At 44.6% G+C, this 19,879-nt stretch overlaps 1 protein-coding gene across 1 annotated transcript; it reads left to right on the top strand.

Annotated features, from left to right (window-relative positions):
- The first annotated feature begins 1,330 nt into the window (after positions 1-1,330).
- LOC132570077 (olfactory receptor 10AC1-like) lies at positions 1,331-5,098 on the top strand. Its single transcript, XM_060236517.1, has 2 exons — positions 1,331-2,291; positions 4,935-5,098. The coding sequence occupies exons 1-2, from the start codon at positions 1,331-1,333 to the stop codon at positions 5,096-5,098; spliced, it is 1,125 nt and encodes a 374-aa protein (XP_060092500.1).
- Positions 5,099-19,879: the final 14,781 nt, after the last annotated feature.

Below are 19,879 nucleotides of genomic sequence, written 5' to 3'. Positions count from 1 at the left end.
ATTTTAAAGTGACTTTTTAAATGGTTTAAAGGATTAAATCATTTTTTTTTATTCTTTCTTACCGTCATAACCCTTAAATTATCAAATCTTAACATGCAGATTCTTTGTGGGACTTTTTATAAGGTACTTTTAAGGTTTTTCTAAATGACTAAAATGTTCTGGTCAATGACTGTAATAAACTGAATGGAGTTTATTGAGGAGGGGGAAAGGGGCATCACATGCTTTTTGAGCTTGTCACCTGTACCAGTCTAATTTTATCAGAAGGTCCAGTTCAAATAATCTCTATGAATTTGTTGCAAATGATCTCCTGTAGTTCTGTTTCTAGCTTGTGCATTTTCTGTTGTTGTCAACAATCTCATATTAGCCTGGAATGCTGGGAACGTATATCTTATTGGCAAAAGCCAGTTTGGTGTAGTGGTTAAGTGCACAGACACTTATCTGGGAGAACCAGGTTTGATTTCCCACTCCTCCATTTGCAGCTGCTGGAATGGCCTTGGGTCAGTCATAGCTCTCGCAGAGTTGTCCTTGAAAGGGCAGCTGCTGGGAGAGCTCTCTAAGCCCCACCTACCTCACAGGGTGTTCGTTGTGGGGGAGGAAAGTAAAGGAGATTGTGAGCCACTCTGAGACTCTGAGATACAGAGTGCTGGGCAGGATATAAGTCCAATATCTTCTTCTTCTTCTGGGGAGACAGGTTAGTCATGACCAGGGCCAGCTAGGTGGCTGCCTAGAACACCAGGCTTTAAGAGGTACCAAATTTGATGGAAGTGAATTTCTTTCCTCTGTTTAGAAAAATATTTATTAATATGAAAGTATCAAATACTGTACGTCTCACCTTTTCTGTAATAAAAGGAGCTGGGAGCAGTGTACAAGGTTCCCTCCATTTTATCCTCACCACAATCCCATGAGGTAAGTTTGGTGAAGAAATATTGACTGACCTATGGTCACCTGGTGGCTCAGCCTTGCCTGTCAGAGGCAAGAAAATTCATATTAATCCTGTGCTCTTAATTGGATTTCAGAAATTGTGTACATTCTCACACTGCTACTTGGGAGATGTAACTTGGCACAATGCAGTTTGGTACAGTGTCAATTCGGCTCAGTAAGGTGATTGTAGGCCACTTTGAGACCCCTTAGAACAGACAAAAGTAAGAGTATAAAAATGTTGTCTTCTGCTGGCCATAGTCAACCCTGCTTAGCTCCCAAACTCAGACACGCTAGTGCTAAGCTGAGCTATCCAAGCTGTTATTTAAATAAACAGACATAAAAATGAATTCCTAGTCTTATGCTCCGGCTTCCCATTTATTTCCTTGCAGGCAAAAGCTGAGGGAACTGCATGGAGAAAAGTAACCACTCATCTGATATAGCCACAGAATTCCTACTGCTGGGATTCTCCGACCTGCGCCACCTGCGGGGCCTCCTCTTTTTTGTCTTCCTTGTGGTGCTTTTGGCGACTCTGGCTGGAAACCTCCTCATTTTCTTGGCAGTGGCTGCCGAGAATTCCCGCCAACCCATGCTCTTCTTCCTCTGCCAGCTCTCCGCCATCGAGCTCTGTTACACCCTCGTCATCGTTCCCAAAACTCTGGTCGATCTTGTTTCCCCCGAGGTGAGCACCATTTCCTTCATGGGCTGCGCCACCCAAATGCACTTCTTTGCGACTCTGGGAGGGGCCGAATGCTTCCTCCTGGCCGCCATGGCCTACGATCGCTACGTGGCCATCTGCCGGCCGCTGCACTACGCGGTCATGATGAGCCAGGAGTTCTGCCTTCAGCTGGCCGTAATCTGCTGCCTCGGTGGCTTGATCGTCTCGCTGGGCCTGACTGCGGCTGTCTTCCGTCTGCCCTTCTGCAGCTCCCGCCGCATCAACCACTTCTTCTGTGACATCCCTGCTCTTCTACACCTGGCCTGCACAAAGAGCTACACCAGTGAACTGCCCCTCCTGGCTGCCTGCATCATTGACCTCTTGCTCCCCTTTGTGCTCATCCTCATCTCCTACTCTTACATCGCCGCAGCCGTGATGCGGATCCGGGACTCGGCCGGCCGGGGCAAAGCTTTCTCGACCTGTGCCTCGCATCTGGCTGTCACCCTCTTGCACTACGGCTGTGCCACTTTCATGTACGTACGTCCCAAGTCCCATTACACACCGAACAGGGACAAGATGCTGTCTCTGTTCTACACCAACATTACCCCCTTGCTATACCCTCTGATTTACAGTCTCCGGAACAAAGAAATCAAAGGAGCAGTGAAGAAACTGCTGCAGAAGAAAGTGGCCCAGCCAAACTGGAACACCGTGAAGTGTAGGTCTGGGCTTATGTGACTATGCAGCCCAGAAATCATAGATCGGGGTGGCCAAACTGTGGTTCAGGAGCCACATGCGGCTCTTTCACAGACATTTTGTGGCTCCCAGAGGTTGAGGAGGAACTTGAGGAGCCAGTTTGGTGTAGTGGTTAGGTGTGCAGACTCTTATCTGGGAGAACCGGGTTCGATTCCCCACTCCTCCACTTGCAGCTGCTGGAATGGCCTTGGGTCAGCCATAGCACTCGCAGGAGTTGTCCTTGAAAGGGCAGCTTCTGGGAGAGCTCTGCAGAAGTGTCTTTGGTTTGCCTGTGGGGAGAGACGTTGGCTCAGTAGTAGAGCATCTGCTTAGTAAGCAGAAGGTCCCAGCTTCAATCCCCAGCATCTCCAACTAAAAAGGGTCCTGGTAAATAGGCGTGAAAAACCTCAGCTTGAGACCCTGGAGAGCTGCTGCCAGTCTGAGTAGACAATACTGACTTTGATGGACCGAGGGTCTGATTCAGTATAAGGCAGCTTCATATGTTCTCTCAGCCCCACCCACCTCACAGGGTGTCTGTTGTGTGGGAAGAAGATAAAGGAGATTGTAATCCGTTCTAAGACTCTGATTCAGAGAGAAGAGTGGGGCATAAATCTACAGTCTTCTTCTTTTTCTTCTTAATGCAGGCTTACTCTCAAGTAAGCATGCATAACATCAGGACCTTGGTCAACCTCAGAACAATGACCCATAGGTAGGCAACTATTTCCCCAATGTGTGAAGTGGGGAAGGAGCGGGAATAGGCAGGCTTGCAAGCTCTTCTCCACCACAGAGGTTGCCTGGAGACCTCGAGCGGGGAAAGAGAGTGCAAAAGCCAAGGGAGAAAAGCGAGCATGTAGAGGAGGAAAGCTGCCACCCACACTGCCAAGTTTAGCTGGACACACACTCAGGGTTGCTGCCCTTCCCTGTACAAGAGCCCTGTAAGCTCCTGGGGGGTTGGCTGCTTCTGGGGTGTGTGGCCTGATATGCAAAGGAGATCCTGCTACAAAAAAAACCCCTGGCAACCACCACCAAGAAGGGTCATGAGACTTGAGAGCAGTGAGTGAGGGAAGGAATACGAGAGGGAGAGCACCAGTGGTAGCCATTTGCTTGGGGAGCAATGGTAGTGGTGGGACCTGGGGAGAGGATGACGGCTGCACTCGCCCCTCCTCTGCGAGGTGCACTGGGATGGCCAATGGCAGGCTCTGCAGCTTAGCCAAGTGAGCTGTGGCACTGATAGAAGAGGCTTGCTTCCCTTCCTTGGCCAGCTGGCAAGTGCAAACCTAGTATCCAGACTGTAGCAGGCCAAGTGCTGTTGTCCACTGACAGGTTTGTGGGCCTGCTGAGGATGGCGGAACTGCTGCATCTCCCTCCTGCACTGGGCTTTTGAAGTAAGTAGGTTAACTAGTCTCCCACCAGGATCCTAGCAGCTGCAGAAGTGTCTTTTGGTTTGCCTGTGATCACAAATTGCTCCTTTTCTCAGGTGCCTCCCCTATTAGGCTGTTCCACTGGAAGGAGGGAAAGAATTAAAGAGGGTGGTGTACGTTTCCCCCTTAGTTTCATAGCTCTTGTAGGAGCTGTGTTTACTAACCTTAGTGTCAAGGCGTAATGACACAAACAGTGGTCAGTGATTTATATGGTATATGTGTGTTTTCTTCTCCCATTGGTGCCAAAAAAATAATTCCCTAACCTTTCCCTATGCTAGTCTTATGGGGACTGTTATGCCCAGCTTTTGTTCATTTAAAAAGTTTCCTCCTAGCATGGTGGCATTGTAAAGCAAATGCATATGTATTTTAGATTTCTGTGCAAAGAAAGTATTAAGAGTTTTAATAAAAACGTGTGTGTGATATTTGTTCATATCTTGTGGCTCTCAAATATCTGACATTTATTCCATGTGGCTCTTACATCAAGCAAGTTTGGCCACCCCTGCCATAGATGGTCTCTTATCGGGGTTACGGTTGCCAGATCCCCCTTGACCAGCAGCAGGGGATGAAAGGATAGAGTTGCCAAATCCAGGTCAGGAAAATCCTGCAGATTTGGGGAAGGAGCCTGGGGAGGACAGGGACTTCAGGGGGCTACAGTGCTACAGAGTCCATTTTCAAAGCATCCATTTTTTCAAGGGGAACTGACCTCTATAGTCTTAAAATGACCTGTAGACTGGAGATAAGCTGTAATTTGGGGGGATCCCCAGGTCCCACTTGGAGGCTGACATATCCTTGATAAGGGTATGTTGAACCTTTTCCAAGGACAGGCTAGTTATGAAGCTCCAAGCAGGCCAAATGATGTGCCTCACGGCCTGTTGGTGGCTTCGTGGTTCACAGGTTCAAGAGTACGATTCTAATCTTTGTTTGCAATAGACACAGTAAGACGATAGATCAAAACGGGTAACCGTATTCGTCTGTAGCGGCAACAAATAGCCCCGTTGCACCTTAAAGACTAACAAAATTTGTGAAGAAGTGAGCAGTGACTCATGAAAGCTCATGCCCTACGACAAATTTAAAGTGCCAGTGATCTCTTTATTCTATTGTTAGAAGATGAGTGCCTGAAGACAAAAAAAATAGTTACAAAGGGAACCATTTGAGGGAAGCACCACATGCATAGCAGACACACATATTTCTTTTTGTTCCTCTAGGCAACGAGATGGTGCACATTTCTGAAATGCTCTTTAAGCCACACACAAGCAAGCATGAGCATGCAGTGGATGAGCACAGTCACCACATCAGTCAACACACTGAAAATGCTACAGTTGCTCGGTTAAGGGAGCTCCTAATCTGGGATCCTGAGACTGAGGACTGAGACAGACCAACATGGAATTGTATCACCGTGCCGAAACAGACAAGATTGAGCATCTTTTTCTACCCCAAAGAGCAAGTTTCAGGCTCATGCAGCTTCAATTTGCCTTGAGGTCATGCAAGCAGGACCGACATGTGGGAGTCAGCGAACTAGGTGATTGCCTAGGGTGCCAACTCCCAGCAGGGGTGGGGTCGGAGGCCCTTCACCACTCACACTGTCCCTGAGCCTCCCACTCAATTTTTCTCCGCTCTGAGAGATTGGAGGAGCTCCTGATCCCACAGAAAGAGTAGTGTTTCCCTCCCCCAGCATCCTCCGAGGACACTGGGAAAGCAAAGGGCCGAGGGTTCTTTCGGTTCTGAGAGATTGGAGGAGCTCCCTCAGAGTCGAAAGAGCAGTGTTTCCCTTCCCCAGTGTCCTCCAAGGGCACTGGGGAAGGGGAAGGCTGAGTAATCTGTCCCTGCTCAGCCTTCTCGCACTGTGGGAGGGTCGAGCAGGGGGATGTTCACATGACCTCTGCGCAAACGGGGCCATCTGTCCCCACTCGGCCTTCCCACGCCGTGGGAGGGTCGAACAGCAGGCCGTTTGCACAGAGGGCTCCTCAAGAGGAGTTCTCCGTGCAAACGGGGCCTGATTTGGGCCGTCGCTGGGGGCCCTCCCCCAATGAAGGGCGGGGAGTGGAGCCTTGCCTGGGGTGGCAAAAACTCCAGTGCCGGCCCTGCATGCAAGAAGGGAGAGGTGGTTTAATACTTCAACCTCCACTGGCTAGCATGCAGGAAATGTCTCATTATCAGAGTTTCCCTGGGTTTTCTGAGAGTGCTCTTATGCCAGTTTCCCCCCCCCCCTTTTTTTGCTTCCAAGCTGAAGGTCATTCAAAAGCATACAGATTCCCTCAGATTTCCCCCTGCCCTTTTGCTCGAAGGTCATTCTCTGCCCACATCCGAGGTCATTCTACCCACTCTGCACTTTCTGCCATCTTCCCCCCACTTTGGTGTACAAGCTCCATTTTCCCCTCATTTTTTTTTTTACAAGCAGTCTGATTCTAGCAACATGAGAGTATTACTATTCTCAGACTGCTGAATTAAACAAAAAATAAAATGATGGGGGTGGGGAGTTTAAAAGGAGCTCCATGACATTTTGTTCCCTGCTGGTATTAACTTGAAAGGGGGATTGGAGAGGAGACAAACAGCAGTGTCAATAGTGCAAAAAAAAAAAAAAGAATCTATTGCTGCATGCAAACAAAATAAAGGGAGGAGAGCATCAGTGCAAAATGAAATTGACATCAGATGTAAAGCAAGAGAGACACTGGGATGGGAAGCCTAAAGCTTTAAAAACATTTTTCTCTTTAACACTTTAGCGAACAACATTGAGGGGGGAACCATTTTGGCAGTCTCCAGGAGCCTCACATGAAAATAGCAGCTGAGCCACATGGACCTTCTGTGAACTGCTGAATTTAAGAATCACTTGGAATTTATCCATTTGGAGGAAGAGTGCAATCCACATAGGACAGGCTTTTTAAAACTGCCAAGATCATGACCGGGATTAAATTAGAGACTCACAAAGAGATTAAATTAGAGACTAACAAATCCACACAAGTTTTCAAGGAAGAGCAGGAAATTGACATTACTATAAAGTCACACTATGCCATCAGTGAAAATACCCCTTTTTTCCAATTTAGTGGCCCAAGACTAAAAAAGCTCTCCACACAAATTGCAGCCTGGTGCAAAGCATGGTAGAGTTGCAGCTAACTTTGCACAAGTGCACGAGCATGCATGCGCACGCATATGGCCAACAATCACAGTTTGCAATGCCAGTGTCAGTGAGCTCAAAATTTTTCCCCATATTATGAGATTGTGTGACTCTTCTCTATTTTTCATAGTTGCCAATAACACAGCAGAGAATTCCCTAGTGCTCAACAATAAGGGAAACGGGGCTTCAATGCTGCTTGTCAGTTTCAGGAAAAGCCTAGTTGGTTTCAACAGTTAGATTTGCCTGCATATTGTTCTGTTCACTTTCATTCAATGAATTAGCACTAAAATGCATGCACAAAACTTGAACCATGAGGATTTAAATAGAAGGTACTTGCTAGATGCTACTGCGCAGCTGCAACAGGGCAATTGTGTATTTTTTAAAAAAAAAAATTGAATGCCCTCCATCAGATGTCACAAATGATGTTCCATCCCAATTTAGAAAAAAAAATTTAATGGTAGCTGCAGAATAAATATACTAGAGGGAAAAGAATGGTGTATAAAATGGGCACAGAATTGGATTAAAGGCTTACTGTTCTGCAAATCTGCAGTGAGACATGCATGCATAATGGCCCTAAATATGGCTTTGCTTCAGAATCTCCCTTAGTCTTGGAAAATTTCACTGAATCAATGCAGAAAACTAAAACTACAATACTTGTTTATAAATATTTGAAGTGGATTAATAAATATGAAAAGTCAGAGAAGAACGGAATAAGTAGCTCTTTTGCCAAAACAACTGGATATGGCCCTAATTTTTATATCCTATGTTCCTATGGACCATAAGCAGCAGTTTATTGAGTTAAAAACCTATTTTCAGGGCAGAGGTCCCCAACTTTTTGGAGGCTGCAGGCACCTTTGGAATTCTGTCACAGGGTGGTGGGCACATCCACAAAATGGCTACCACAAAAAGCGTGCCGCAGGAGGCAGAAACAGCCACAAAATGTCTGTCATAGCTCACCTTCAGTTTCACAGTGAAGATCCTTGTGCTGAGGTGACAGCTGCTGCCAAAGCAACATTTTTTTTAAAAAAAACTACACAGCCAATCAACTTTCCAGTGGCCAATCAGATCCCTTTCTGAGTGTGGTCCCACCTGGCCACACCTACTTTCTAAAAAAAAACAACACTTGGTGGGCAACAGAAAAGGTATATGTGGATGCCATGGTAACCGTAGGAACCATGCTGGAGTTGCCTGGCACCTCAGACACCACTTTGGGGGTCCCTTGTTTAGGATATACTGGACAACCCACCACCATTTCACTAGAGAACAAAGTGTCTAATTGTTAACACTGTAACATACAGGGAGCATCTCTTAACCATATGCTTTGGTCCAGGGCTTTTTTTTTTATAGCAGGAACTCCTTTACATATTAGGCCACATCCCCTGATGTAGCCAATCCTCCTGGAGCTTACAGTAGGCCCTGTACTAAGAGCCCTGTAAGCTCTTGGAGGATTGGCCACATCAGGGGTGTGCGGTCTAATATGCAAAGGAGTTCTTGCTCCAAAAAAACAAAGCCCTGCTTTGGTCTCTCCAGTTATTTGGTCTTGGGTGAGGAAGTAAAAACCAGAGTGTCACCCAACATCATGATGTCATTTCCAAATTATGCCAGAAGTGGTGTCATCACACCATTGATGCTGGTCACCCACCCTTCATTTTCCTCCCACTGCCCTACTGAGCGGTAGTGGGCAGAGAAAGCAGGAAATGGAAGGTGTCCTGCCTCCAGGGGGCAATTGGGAACCCTACATTGCACTGATCTAATGTTTTCAAGGCTCTGCCTACAGTGGTTTCCTAGAAGCACAGCTTAGATTGAAGGTTGCCTCAGCAAGTGTTGAATTGGTGACAGGGGAAGGGTGAGTCATTAAATGCAGCACTTGTACTCTTCAACATCAGTTGCTCTAAACAAGGCCCTGGAGTCTTCAGGGCCTCATCCTGGATGCTTCCAGAAGAGCTCAGCTGAGACAAAGTCATGGAGGACCACGGAGACTCAGCTCTGATCCAAATCTGGCCCTCATTTGCAAGTTACAGTTTTATATTCAGAGACATACTTTTTAATTAGATCCAGAAGGACTTCCCAATATACTCCTAATTGTTCTCTGTTGGATCCTTTTCAAAATAATATCACAAAGGCATTTCTGAGCTAATTTCTAAATACGTTGGTAACACTCATCTGGGAGAATCCTGGGTTTGTGGTTATCATCATCCAAATACATAATTTTGTCTGTTTGGGGGCACAGCCCTGGACCCGGCAGGTTCCACCAATGAATGACCAGAATAGCTTTGGGTAGGGTTGCCAGCAGCCCCCTGCAAATATCAGGTATTGAAGGTGGTGTCTGGGGAGGGTGGAGTTTGGGAAAGATGTGACATCACTTCCAGGTGATGCTATAGAAATTTCTCCTAATCTCTTTGGTAAAAACCATAGAGATATGAGGGAGATTCCTGGAGAGTAACTATGAAGGCCATTTTCCAGCCATTTTTTTCTCCCTTTTCTCAATTTTCAAGAGGAGGAAATTGGTGCCAAGGATGAGAAGTTACCCACCACACACAGGCACAGGGGAAACCTTGCTGTTTTCTCATCAGGTTCTGATATTGACTCACTAGATTCTACCCATTCATCTCTGGCTTCACTGAGAACATTTTTTTGAGGGGAGGAGGTGATCAAAATCGAACAATGCTAGTGTTATAAGCAGGGCTTTTTTTGTAGAAAAAGCCCAGCAGGAAATCATTTCCGAAGAAGAAGAAGAAAAAGAAGAAGAAGAAGAAGAAGAAGAAGAAGAAGAAGAAGAAGAAGAAGAAGAAGAAGAAGAAGAAGATGATGATGATGATGATGATGATGATGATGATGATGATGATGATGATGATATTGGATTTATATCCCACCCTCCTCTCCGAATTTCAGTCTCAGAGTGGCTCACAATCTCCTTTATCTTCCTCCCCCACAACAGACACCCTGTGAGGTGGATGGGGCTGAGAGGACTCTCACAGCAGCTGCCCTTTCAAGGACAACCTGTGCCAGAGCTATGTCTGACCCAAGGCAATTCTAGCAGGTGCAAGTAGAGAAGTGGGGAATCAAACCTGGTTCTCCCAGATAAGAGTCTGCACACTTAACCACTACACCAAACTGGCTCTCTAAATGTTATTAGGCCGCACCTCCTGACATCACCATTGTTTCGCACAGGGTTTTTTGTGTAGAAAACCCCCAGCAGGAACTCATTTGCATATTAGGCCACACCTCTGATGCCAAGCCAGCCAGAACTGCGTTCCTGCTTTTAAAAAAAAAAAGCCCTGGGTATAAGTGGCACCTTCCTAACTGAATGTCCATATATTTGGATTCAAGCATAGAGGCCTAAAAACTGCTCTTTTCTGCTAGCCATTACAACTTCTCCTTTGAGTCTCACTCCAATATGCAGATACACAATCTAATTTACAAAGAAGACAATCTCTCTTCTCATAAGGAACCTGCAGCTTCCATATCAACAACACCCTGGATGATCATCACAATGAAAACAAAGAGACCCTTCAAATGAAAATCAATGGCGCACCAAAATACGAGATATTGGAAGACAACAGGGGGACAACAGAAAACAAATTTGTCTTTTGAGTTGCGGTTCCCTTTATGTATGGTCCATTGAGGTCAATCCTGTGTAAGATTGCATTGTTATTTACGCATTTAGATCTTGCTTTTCTCCCTACTAGAGATTCGAAGCAATTTTTAGAAAAATACAGAGATATAATTTAAGCAGACAACCAATCACAAAAGACAGTAAAAATCCAAGTCTTGGACTGGTCCTAGATCCACTGGTTCACAGAGTGAGAATCATGGCTTATCTCTTGCCTTTTGCCTCCTATCAATAGTCTCATATCTTAGCCTGTGCAGAAACTTTAATACCTGAAAGGAAACAGAAGCTAAGCCTCAATCTCAAACATCTGGAATACATGTTGGATGACGCAGAGACCAATTTCTCACTAGGCTTGTTCCAGTCTCGGAGCCCTTTCTCCCCCAGCGCTTCTGTCTGATTTTGCACAAGCTGCCGCAGGACTGCGACTTGCCTCGTCTCTTTCCCACGACAAGCAGAAACCAGTTTTCAGAGGGAAAGAGGCGGGGCAAGTCACAGCCCTGCGGCAACTTGTGCAAAATCAGACAGAAGCGCTGAGGGAAAGGGGGCTCTGAGACCAAAACAAGCATAGTGAGAGATCACGGACCACTTACTTGAAAAGTCTGCAATTCAACAATGCAATAATTGATTTTCATATGAGTTAGAAACATTTATTTATTTATTTATTTCACTTTCTTCACTGCACCTCGATCAGAAAGCTGTTGAACAAAGTTTTCAGATACCCTGAAGGCATCTGAAGAAGGGTGCTTGCACACGAAAGCATATACCTTGATTAAAACTTTGTTGATCTTAAAGGTGCCACTGGAATCAACCTTTGTTCTGCTGATTCAGATTGGACATGGGCATGAAACGAAACACAAATTACACTTCATGCACGAATCAGGTTGATTTGTGTTTCATTTAGAACCAGTTCGTTTGCTCACTCCATGCCCGAACTAGAAAACGAACCAGCGTTTTTCTTGGTGTGTCATTTGTTTTGTGTTTGGTTTGTTTTTTTCAGGCAGCCTGGTGCTGATTCAATCAATTCCTAGGCAATGTTGGAGGTGGACTTCTGGGAGTCCTAGAAATACCCATAGTGGTTGTCCATAGCTTGATTGGCAGGTCTGGGAGCCCATCATGGAGCTCTCATTCTGTTCTGCGGGAGTAGATGGTATATACTGTCATGCCCTTAGTCAGCTGGTCTCATGAGCAAACAGAGGGGCAGCTCATGGCAGCCTTCTGCGATTTGGCTCCAAGAATGCATGATGGCTTTCCCCTGTGCTGAGAGCACCTGCTTTGGGGTGCTGTAACAACCTCCCCCCCCCCCCAATCCAATTCTAACCAAACTTGCCAAGCAGGTAGAGGAGAGACCTCTGAAGAGTTTGCCACAAGTTTGGTGTCTCTAGCCCACTCACAAGCCATTCTCCCCCTTCCTGAACCAAATGAAGCAATGAATCACGAATTGGTTCAGGGAGCTGAACAAAGCATGCATCAACGTGAACTAACGAATAGCAAACCAACATGAACCACTGTTTTCCCAGTTTGTGCCCATGCCTGCTTCAGATCAACATGGCTACCCACCTGAATCTATCTTCAGAAAGCTGTTGTTCGTGCTTGCAGAAGACATTGGGCTCTTCCATCAGAGGGAGCATGAGACGCATGGAACAGAAGAAAAAAAAATTGAAGAAACAAGAACTTACCAGCGAGTAAAATGAGAATGTGGAAAGGCCCGTTGTGTTTTACAGCACCAACCGCCCAGACTCAGAAAACGCAATTTCACTCGAGGCAAGTAATAATTAGATTGATGATAACATTTAAAATGGCAAAATGCGTTGTTTTAATATAAAGACTATCCCTCTTTGATGAAGTTGATGGCCTCCAGGTTATAAGGAGGGGTCATCATTAGTTATTAAGAGGGACAGTGTCTTAACACAGTAGTTAAAAAGGCTTCTTTACCCCCAAATACCTTTTACTGACTAAGGGTGAAAGAGTACCCAAATTGTCAGATTCAGTGTATCCAAGGCTTTTTTTTGTAGCAGGAGCTCCTTTGCATATTAGGCCGCATCCCCCTGATGTAGCCAATCCTCCAAGAGCTTACAGTAGGCCCTGTAAGAAGAGCCCTGTAAGCTCTTGGAGGATTAGCTACGTCAGGGAGGTGTGGTCTACTATGCAAAGGAGTTCCTGCTACAAAAAAAGCCCTGAGTGTATTCATGGGGTTCTTTTGTACCCGAAGTGCATTTTTATGTTTACATAAAACTCTAGGATGTACTTTTGGGGATTTCTTTCTTTCTTTCTTTCTTTCTTTCTTTCTTTCTTTCTTTCTTTCTTTCTTTCTTTCTTTCTTTCTTTCTTTCTTTCTTTCTTTCTTTCTTTCTTTCTCTATTCCTCTGACCTATGGGTCTTCTTGAGTAGTATTATCTATCCCAGCTAAGAAAAGGAAGATGGGGAGAATTTAAGCCAGGGTAGACAAGCTATACTATATTAGAGATGTCACAAGGTGCCCAAATTTTCATGGCCTGAAGAAGGAATTTAGCTTTTAAAAGTGCATTTGATGGCCTGGGATCCAGCAATCATGTCTCCATGATCCCAGAAACCAGGTTGCCACTATCTGTTCAGGAATGGTGCAAGCTCATGTTCTGGCCACAATCCTTTCCGGTATTTTTTTCCTCTACTGCAGCTGTGTTGTGTTGTGTTTGCCATTTGGTAGATTGATCCATTTTGCAAGGCTATGCAAATGTTGCCTCAGATTTCAGCAAAGCTATAAAGAAACCCTTCAAAAGTACCCTAATGAATTTCTGGGAGGAAAGGTAGCATGGTATAACTTGATTTCATCAAATCTTGGAAACTAAACAGGATCACTTGCACGGGAGACCACCAAGGAAGACTGGAGAGAAAGGCAATGGCAAACCATCTCTGCTTCACACTTGTCTTCAAAGTAGGGTTGCCAAGTCTAACTCAGAAAATACCTGGGAACTTTAGGGGTGGCGTCAGGAGACTTTTCCATTCCTTAAAATAAATAAAAATACAGCAGTATAGTTCCCCTGAATACAGTCTTCATTTCCTCATCCACCAGCAGCTGGCTGCACTTCCTCTCTCTCACACACACAAACACTCACACTCACAACACAGCCAAAAAAAATGTGGTCTCACTGGAGCAATTTACTCACCATGGGAGTTGTTAAATGATGCATACTCAACCAAGTTCTTCAGACTAACATAGGGAAACCAGAAGTTCTACTTTACTCTTTACTCTATTTTACAATGCTTATTTATTTGCAAATGACTTCTGAAGGGACTGTAAAACAAATGGAGGGACTGGACTAGTTCCTTTCTCACATCAGCCATGTTGTTCTGCAGACTTGCCCCACCCCCATTCAGCGTGACTCCAGAAATTTAAAGGCACACACACTTTTCAAAAATCAAGCTGTTCCCAAGTGTCTCCTAAGCTTTCTGAGATGGAAAGGCACATCGTGGCTGTTGGAGTGAGGCTTCCCCCTGCTAGCCAGCTGGCTTGGGGCAGGAAGGAGCATGCAAAACCAAGGGATCCACCACTGGGACCTGGGGATTGGCAAGCCTACTTGAAAGCCTGTTGATGGATGCCAAGTATTTAGACCCAGGCTGAGATGGCTTAAGAGGCTATGTCCTGTTTCTGTCCTGTCAAATTCCCCGGACTGTTCACTTCTGGTTCCTACATCATCAGACCCACACTGGTACTGGGTTTATACCTATGGCCCAGGAAATGTGAAAATGGACAGCACCTGCACAGTGTGCTCCTCAGAGCCTGGCAGGGATAAATTAACCAATTGTAAAAGCTAAAGAACAGCCAATTATAGTTTCTAAAAAATGGATCCTGTTGAAGTTATATGCTGCTACTCATTCTTCCTACTCTACTTTAATAGAGCCATGGGGTGGGAGCCATAGCTCAGTGGTAGAGCATCTTTCTCGCATGCACAAGGTCTTGCACCTGGCACCTCCAAGTAGAAATAGTCATGTGTAGGTCTTGTCCCTGGCACCTCCAGCTAAAAGGATCAAGTAGAAATAGTCATGTGAAGGTCTTGTCCTTGGCACCTCCAGCTAAAAGGATCAAGTAGAAATAGTCATGTGAAGGTCTTGTCCCTGGCACCTCCAGCTAAAAGGATCAAGTAGTATTCTCACAATATATTTTTTTTTAAAATTAAAATTTAAAATAAAAAACAGTAAATTAAAAATGTAAATAGTTTCAAATGTCTTCATTTCTCCTACAATTCTCTGTTTTTTAAAATCTCGGAGAGGGGGGGGGAATAGTAGGCAGCTCGCCTAGGGTACCCAAAAACCTAACATCAGCCCTGTTTACACCAGTTTGATGTTGCACCAAGCAACATTATCCTTCCATATCTCCAGATATTCTGATCTAGGCCCTTAGTTGCCATTCCACATAAAAGATGGCCAGGGGTCATTTCATATAAAAAGAGGTGCTGTAGCTTATTAGCACAACTCATTTGCATATGCCACATGCCCCTGACATCACCAGAAGATGTACTAAATTCTATCAGTTCAGCATCTACTGTACCTTAACGTGCTTCTTGAATTATTAAATATTGTTAGCTATTAATAACTTGTCATGTGTATCAGAGTACCCAACTTGCTGGGAGGAAAGCATAGATGACCAGGGAAGGCAATGGCAAACCACCCCGTAAAAAGTGTGCCATGAAAACATGTGAAATCAACGTCACCCCAGAGTTGGAAACGACTGGTGCTTGCACAGGGAACTACCTTTACCTTTTTAAACTATCCGTATTATTCCTGTAGAAAATTAAAAACAGCAACAACATATAATTAGAAAAAGCTTCCAAGATGTCCCGGAGTGTTAATTGAAGAAGCTGTCAGACACAAAATGAAAGCCACAAATGGGGTGAAAACCAAATAACTATTAAAACATTAAGTAAGGAAAGTGAAAGATAGGATGACAGCGATAATACATTTAACAGAAGCATATCTAGATATTAATATTCACACAACCCACAGAAAGAAAAGAGCAAAGACATCAAAAGGAGCATCCATCCTGGATAGGATTGCCAGGTCCTTTTCAATAGATGTTTCAATTCATTGGGATGGTTGGCCACAGGATATCTAAAAAGCACCTTCTCTAGCAAAACTTAGGAAGTTTTGTAAACCAGTTTTGTTCCAAGAGCCGCGTGACACAGAGTGTTAAAGCTGCAGTACTGCAGTCCTAAACTCTGCTCATGACTTGAGTTCAATCCCCAGCGGAAGCTGGGTTTTCAGGTAGCCGGCTCAAGATTGACTCAGCCTTCCATCCTTCCGAGGTCGGTAAAATGAGCACCCAGCTTGCTGGGGGGAAAGTGTAGATGACTGGGGAAGGCAATGGCAAACCACCCCATTAAAAAGTCTGCCGTAAAAACTTGAAAGCAACATCACCCCAGAGTCGGAAACGACTGGTGCTTGCACAGGGGACCTTTCCTTTCCTTTTTCCTTTGTTTCTGAAGGCATTTGTTCTTGAAGGCGTTTGTTCCTGAAGGCATTTATGAACTGATATCTGGTTGTGGGCCTTCATGGCCTAAATGGTTTCTAATTTCTAGAGGTCCTGAGGTTGGTCAGACCTTGCTGTTTGTTATTAGAAGGATTTAGGGGCAAATTTCACTATTGCTTTACGGTGTTTTTGGCTCCTTGGCCTAAGCTTTTTATAAGCAGAATCATCCTTTGAAGAAGCCAGGTTTAAATGTTTTAGAGAAACAAAAAAAAAAAATACAGTCAGTCATCATCAGCCTTTATTGGCATAAAAGAAATCAGTTATCCAGAATAAGAGGATTACCAAGTTATGCAGAGTAAAAAATTCCTATAAAATACAAAAGATACAGTTAAAATTCAGAAACATCATTACCAATTAAAATTATGGTTACAAAATCCTTTGGCGTATCATGGTGGCCAGAAAAACGAACTTGGCTACTATTTCAGTGTCTTTCAGGGAGAAACTGCTCAGGAGCCTACAGACTTTCAAGGCATTCGAGTAGCCTCCTGATTTCTCTAAGGGTGTTTTTACACTGACAGTTTGTTGCTCTCTGTCTCCGCATTGGAAACTCACCTTTTACACTACAGAACATGCTCACAACTGTCTTACATCATTGCTTCCTGAAACATCTACATTTGTTTAGGTGAAATGGGTGCCGACTCTGCCATTGCCTCGTGTTTTTTTAAACTAGTTTTGATCTGGACATTTCTCAAGAGGCGTATCAAATGAATGGTTGTAGAAGTTTTCCTCTGTATTTTCAGACCCTGCTCCCTATCCCTTTGAAAGCCACAAAGTGCCAGCAATTTGCATGAGAATTGAAAGCACCTTGAAATTTTTACATCTCATTGCTTGCCTCAATTTACATTTGTATGGTGATGATTTCTAAGCAATTATACACATCCCTGTACTTAGCAATGGTATTTTGACTGCCCTGATCACAGCTCACCTCACAAAGTTTAATTTTTGCTCACAATAATCCACATCATAGAGTAATAATGAAACTGTGAACATTTGAAAGATCTGCAGAATGTAGCAATCAGGCTTCAGGATGAAATGTGATGTCTCAGAACCATATATCTGCAGTTCCTGTAACTGACATCAGCAGTCTGTGCATGAGCTGCAATACAGAAGTTTAGCGCCACAAAATGAGCACAGCAAATCCACAAATGTAAAAAGGTAATAATTAAAGCGGAACAGTGGCAATAACTCTGGATCAAAACTGAATGTAAAAACACCCTAGGATGGGACGCAGAAGTGAGTTATGAAGCTGCGAATATAGCAAACAGTGGAGCAAGACATGAGGGACTGATTCAATGGATGCGTGGTCACAAGGACAGTATCTAAGAGAGTAGGACATCTTGTTAAATCTGCCAAAAAGTATGGCAGAGGGCAGAGCATTGCATCTAGCAAGAGAGAAAGATAAATATATTTAAATGAAACGTGGTCATATTTGAAGGTCCAGCTTGTCAGCTGCTAAATTGACTCTTTCCACAGAATTCTGTTTGAACAGTTTGTCACTCAAAGGGTGGTTTGAGACTGGGAAATTGATGCGATAGTATCCCGAGGCAGAAAAGCCCGATTCAGACAGGTCCATTTTAGGGGGATCAGACAGCCGCCATTGAAGTGGCAGCATCCCAGTAGCCATCCATGATTCTTCCTTCAGACGGCTAGCCCAGCTCCACTGCAGAAAGGGTAGTTTTTTCTGTGAAGGACCCCTGTGTGTGCAATCATGCCAATAAGCGCACAAGTGTGCTGTGGAGAGGGGCTAGGGGGAAAAAAACACCCTGACTGTGCCAGAAACAGCTTGGCACGATCACACAGCTCTTCCGCTCATGAGTCATGCCAGGACATTCAGACAGCAGCCAATTATGCGACCTATGAACATATGAAGCTGCCTTATTCTGAATCAGACCCTTGGTCCATCAAAGTCAGTACTGTCTACTCAGACTGGCAGCGGTTCTCCAGGGTCTCAAGCTGAGGTTTTTCATGCCTACTTGCCTGGACCCTTTTCAGTTGGGGACTGAACCTGGGACCTTCTGCTTACCAAGCAGATGCTCTACCACTGAGCCACCGTCTCTCCCCAATCAACCTACAATCGATTCAGGGGGATGCTACCGGAAGAATTCAGGTAGCTTTTAAATGCGGATAAGAGATGTCTGGGGACGGGCTGGGGACGGGCTGGGGACAGGCTGGGCTCGGAGGGCAGACGTACTTGTGTGAACGTGTGCCTTTGAATCAAATGGGAGGCATTCCTAGGGCGGGCCAAATCTCTTGTGTGAAACCACCCCAAGGTTCTTAGACTCTGCTAGGCATTAACAGATAGTCTGACCTTCCAGTCCTAATCCATGGCAAACTCCAATAGTACAGTTTCAAAACAATGATGTAATCACACCTTTGGAGAAAGGTCCTATGATTCATCAAACAAAAACCCTGAGGTCAACAATGATAGCTTAATATTCATCCTGGACATTTTCTGGAAGATCTTAGTCCAGAAGTTACATTGAATGCCCTGTAAGAAGAGCCCTGAAAGCTTTTGGAGGATTGGCTACATCAGGGGCGTGTGGCCTAATATGCAAAGGAGTTCCTGCTACAAAAAAAAAAAGCCCTGAATGCCCATCACATATGATACCACTTGCCTAACACATCAAATCTGCTCCAGTATCCGTTAGGTAGTATTTTATGGATAGATCAGATTTCATTTGGTGTCAATGCATCACTTTAAATGTGTATGTTTTATTTTTTCTGTTTAGATAGCGTCTTGGGTAAAACAGGTTTTGTAGCACTTCTAAGCCCTGACCTGGATAGCCCAGCCTTGCCCAATCTCATCAGATCTTGGAAGCTAAGCAGAGTAAGCCCTGGCTAGAACTTGGAGGGGAGACCACCAAGAAAGCTCAGGATCATGACACAGAGGTGGGCAACATCAAACTACCTCTGTTCATCTCTTGCCTAGAAAACCCCACCAGGGTCGCCGTATGTCAGCAGTGGCTAGACAACAGGGTGGGAAAAGCTTCTAAAACCTACAAAGTTTCTTTGACAACAGATCATTCTGAGGGGGAAAAGATTAAATCAGAGACATAAAGCTTCTTCCTGACCCAGTATCCTAAGTCTACTGAGAGGGGAAGGAAGAAAAAGAGGGGGGGGGGGTGAGAGTTTGGCTATCAACCTCTCCTCTCAAACTATTTGCATACTGATGGTTTATTAGATCTAGGTGGGCAGCCGTGTTGGTGTGAAGCAGTAGAACAAAGCAGGAGTCAAATATCACCTTTAAGACCAACATTTTAAGACCCTACGAGCTATATGTAGCTCTGCTTACTGTATCTCATTCCTCGTCTGAAGAAGTGTGCATGCACCCGAAAGCTTACATTCTGAATAAAGTTTGTTGGTATTAAGGGTGCTTCTTGACTCCTGCTTTGTTCTGATGGTTTATTGGTTACATTTTTATCCCACCTTTCCTCCAAGAAGCTAAGGGTGGCATTCAAAAGTATCTTCCCTGCACCCTATTTATCGCTACACAGTAGGTGAAGCCAAAAAAGGATGATGGGCCATTATTTACATTACAGAAATTGTTCGGCTCTTATCTTCTGACAGAGAAGTTGCTTAATGAATACTCAAATCAGAAGATGAGTAATTCAAGCAGCTTTGTGTCTTTCCAAAGGGTGCCACAAAATGGAATACTTATCTCCCCCCCCCCCCAAAAAAAATAAGGATAGCCCAAATACTGAACGGGGGAGGTTAGATTAAAAATGAAACACTGCCTCTGTCCCCACTGAGTCATTAGGTTTGTCAAGAACTTTTTTTTTCTTATTAGCAAGGAAGCACCAAAGTCTTTTTCTTTGAGAACGTCAGAGCTGGCTTTGCATATCTGTGTAGGATTCTCAAGGGAGAGCAAGGAAAGCCAAGGCAAGGAACAACTTCTTTCACAAACTGGATATAAGGAGCCAGA

Source organism: Heteronotia binoei, chromosome 4 (genome assembly GCF_032191835.1).
Source record: "Heteronotia binoei isolate CCM8104 ecotype False Entrance Well chromosome 4, APGP_CSIRO_Hbin_v1, whole genome shotgun sequence".
Taxonomy (NCBI): Eukaryota; Metazoa; Chordata; class Lepidosauria; order Squamata; family Gekkonidae; genus Heteronotia; species Heteronotia binoei.
This window is presented reverse-complemented; position numbering and strand designations above follow the sequence as displayed.

Bases quoted from the DNA above. Each gene is read 5' to 3' on its own strand.
- LOC132570077 (XM_060236517.1), top strand. From the start codon at position 1,331: ATGGAGAAAAGTAACCACTCATCTGATATAGCCACAGAATTCCTACTG. The intron at 2,292-4,934 runs GTAGGTCTGGGC...TTGTTCCTCTAG, and splicing joins AAACTGGAACACCGTGAAGT to GCAACGAGATGGTGCACATT.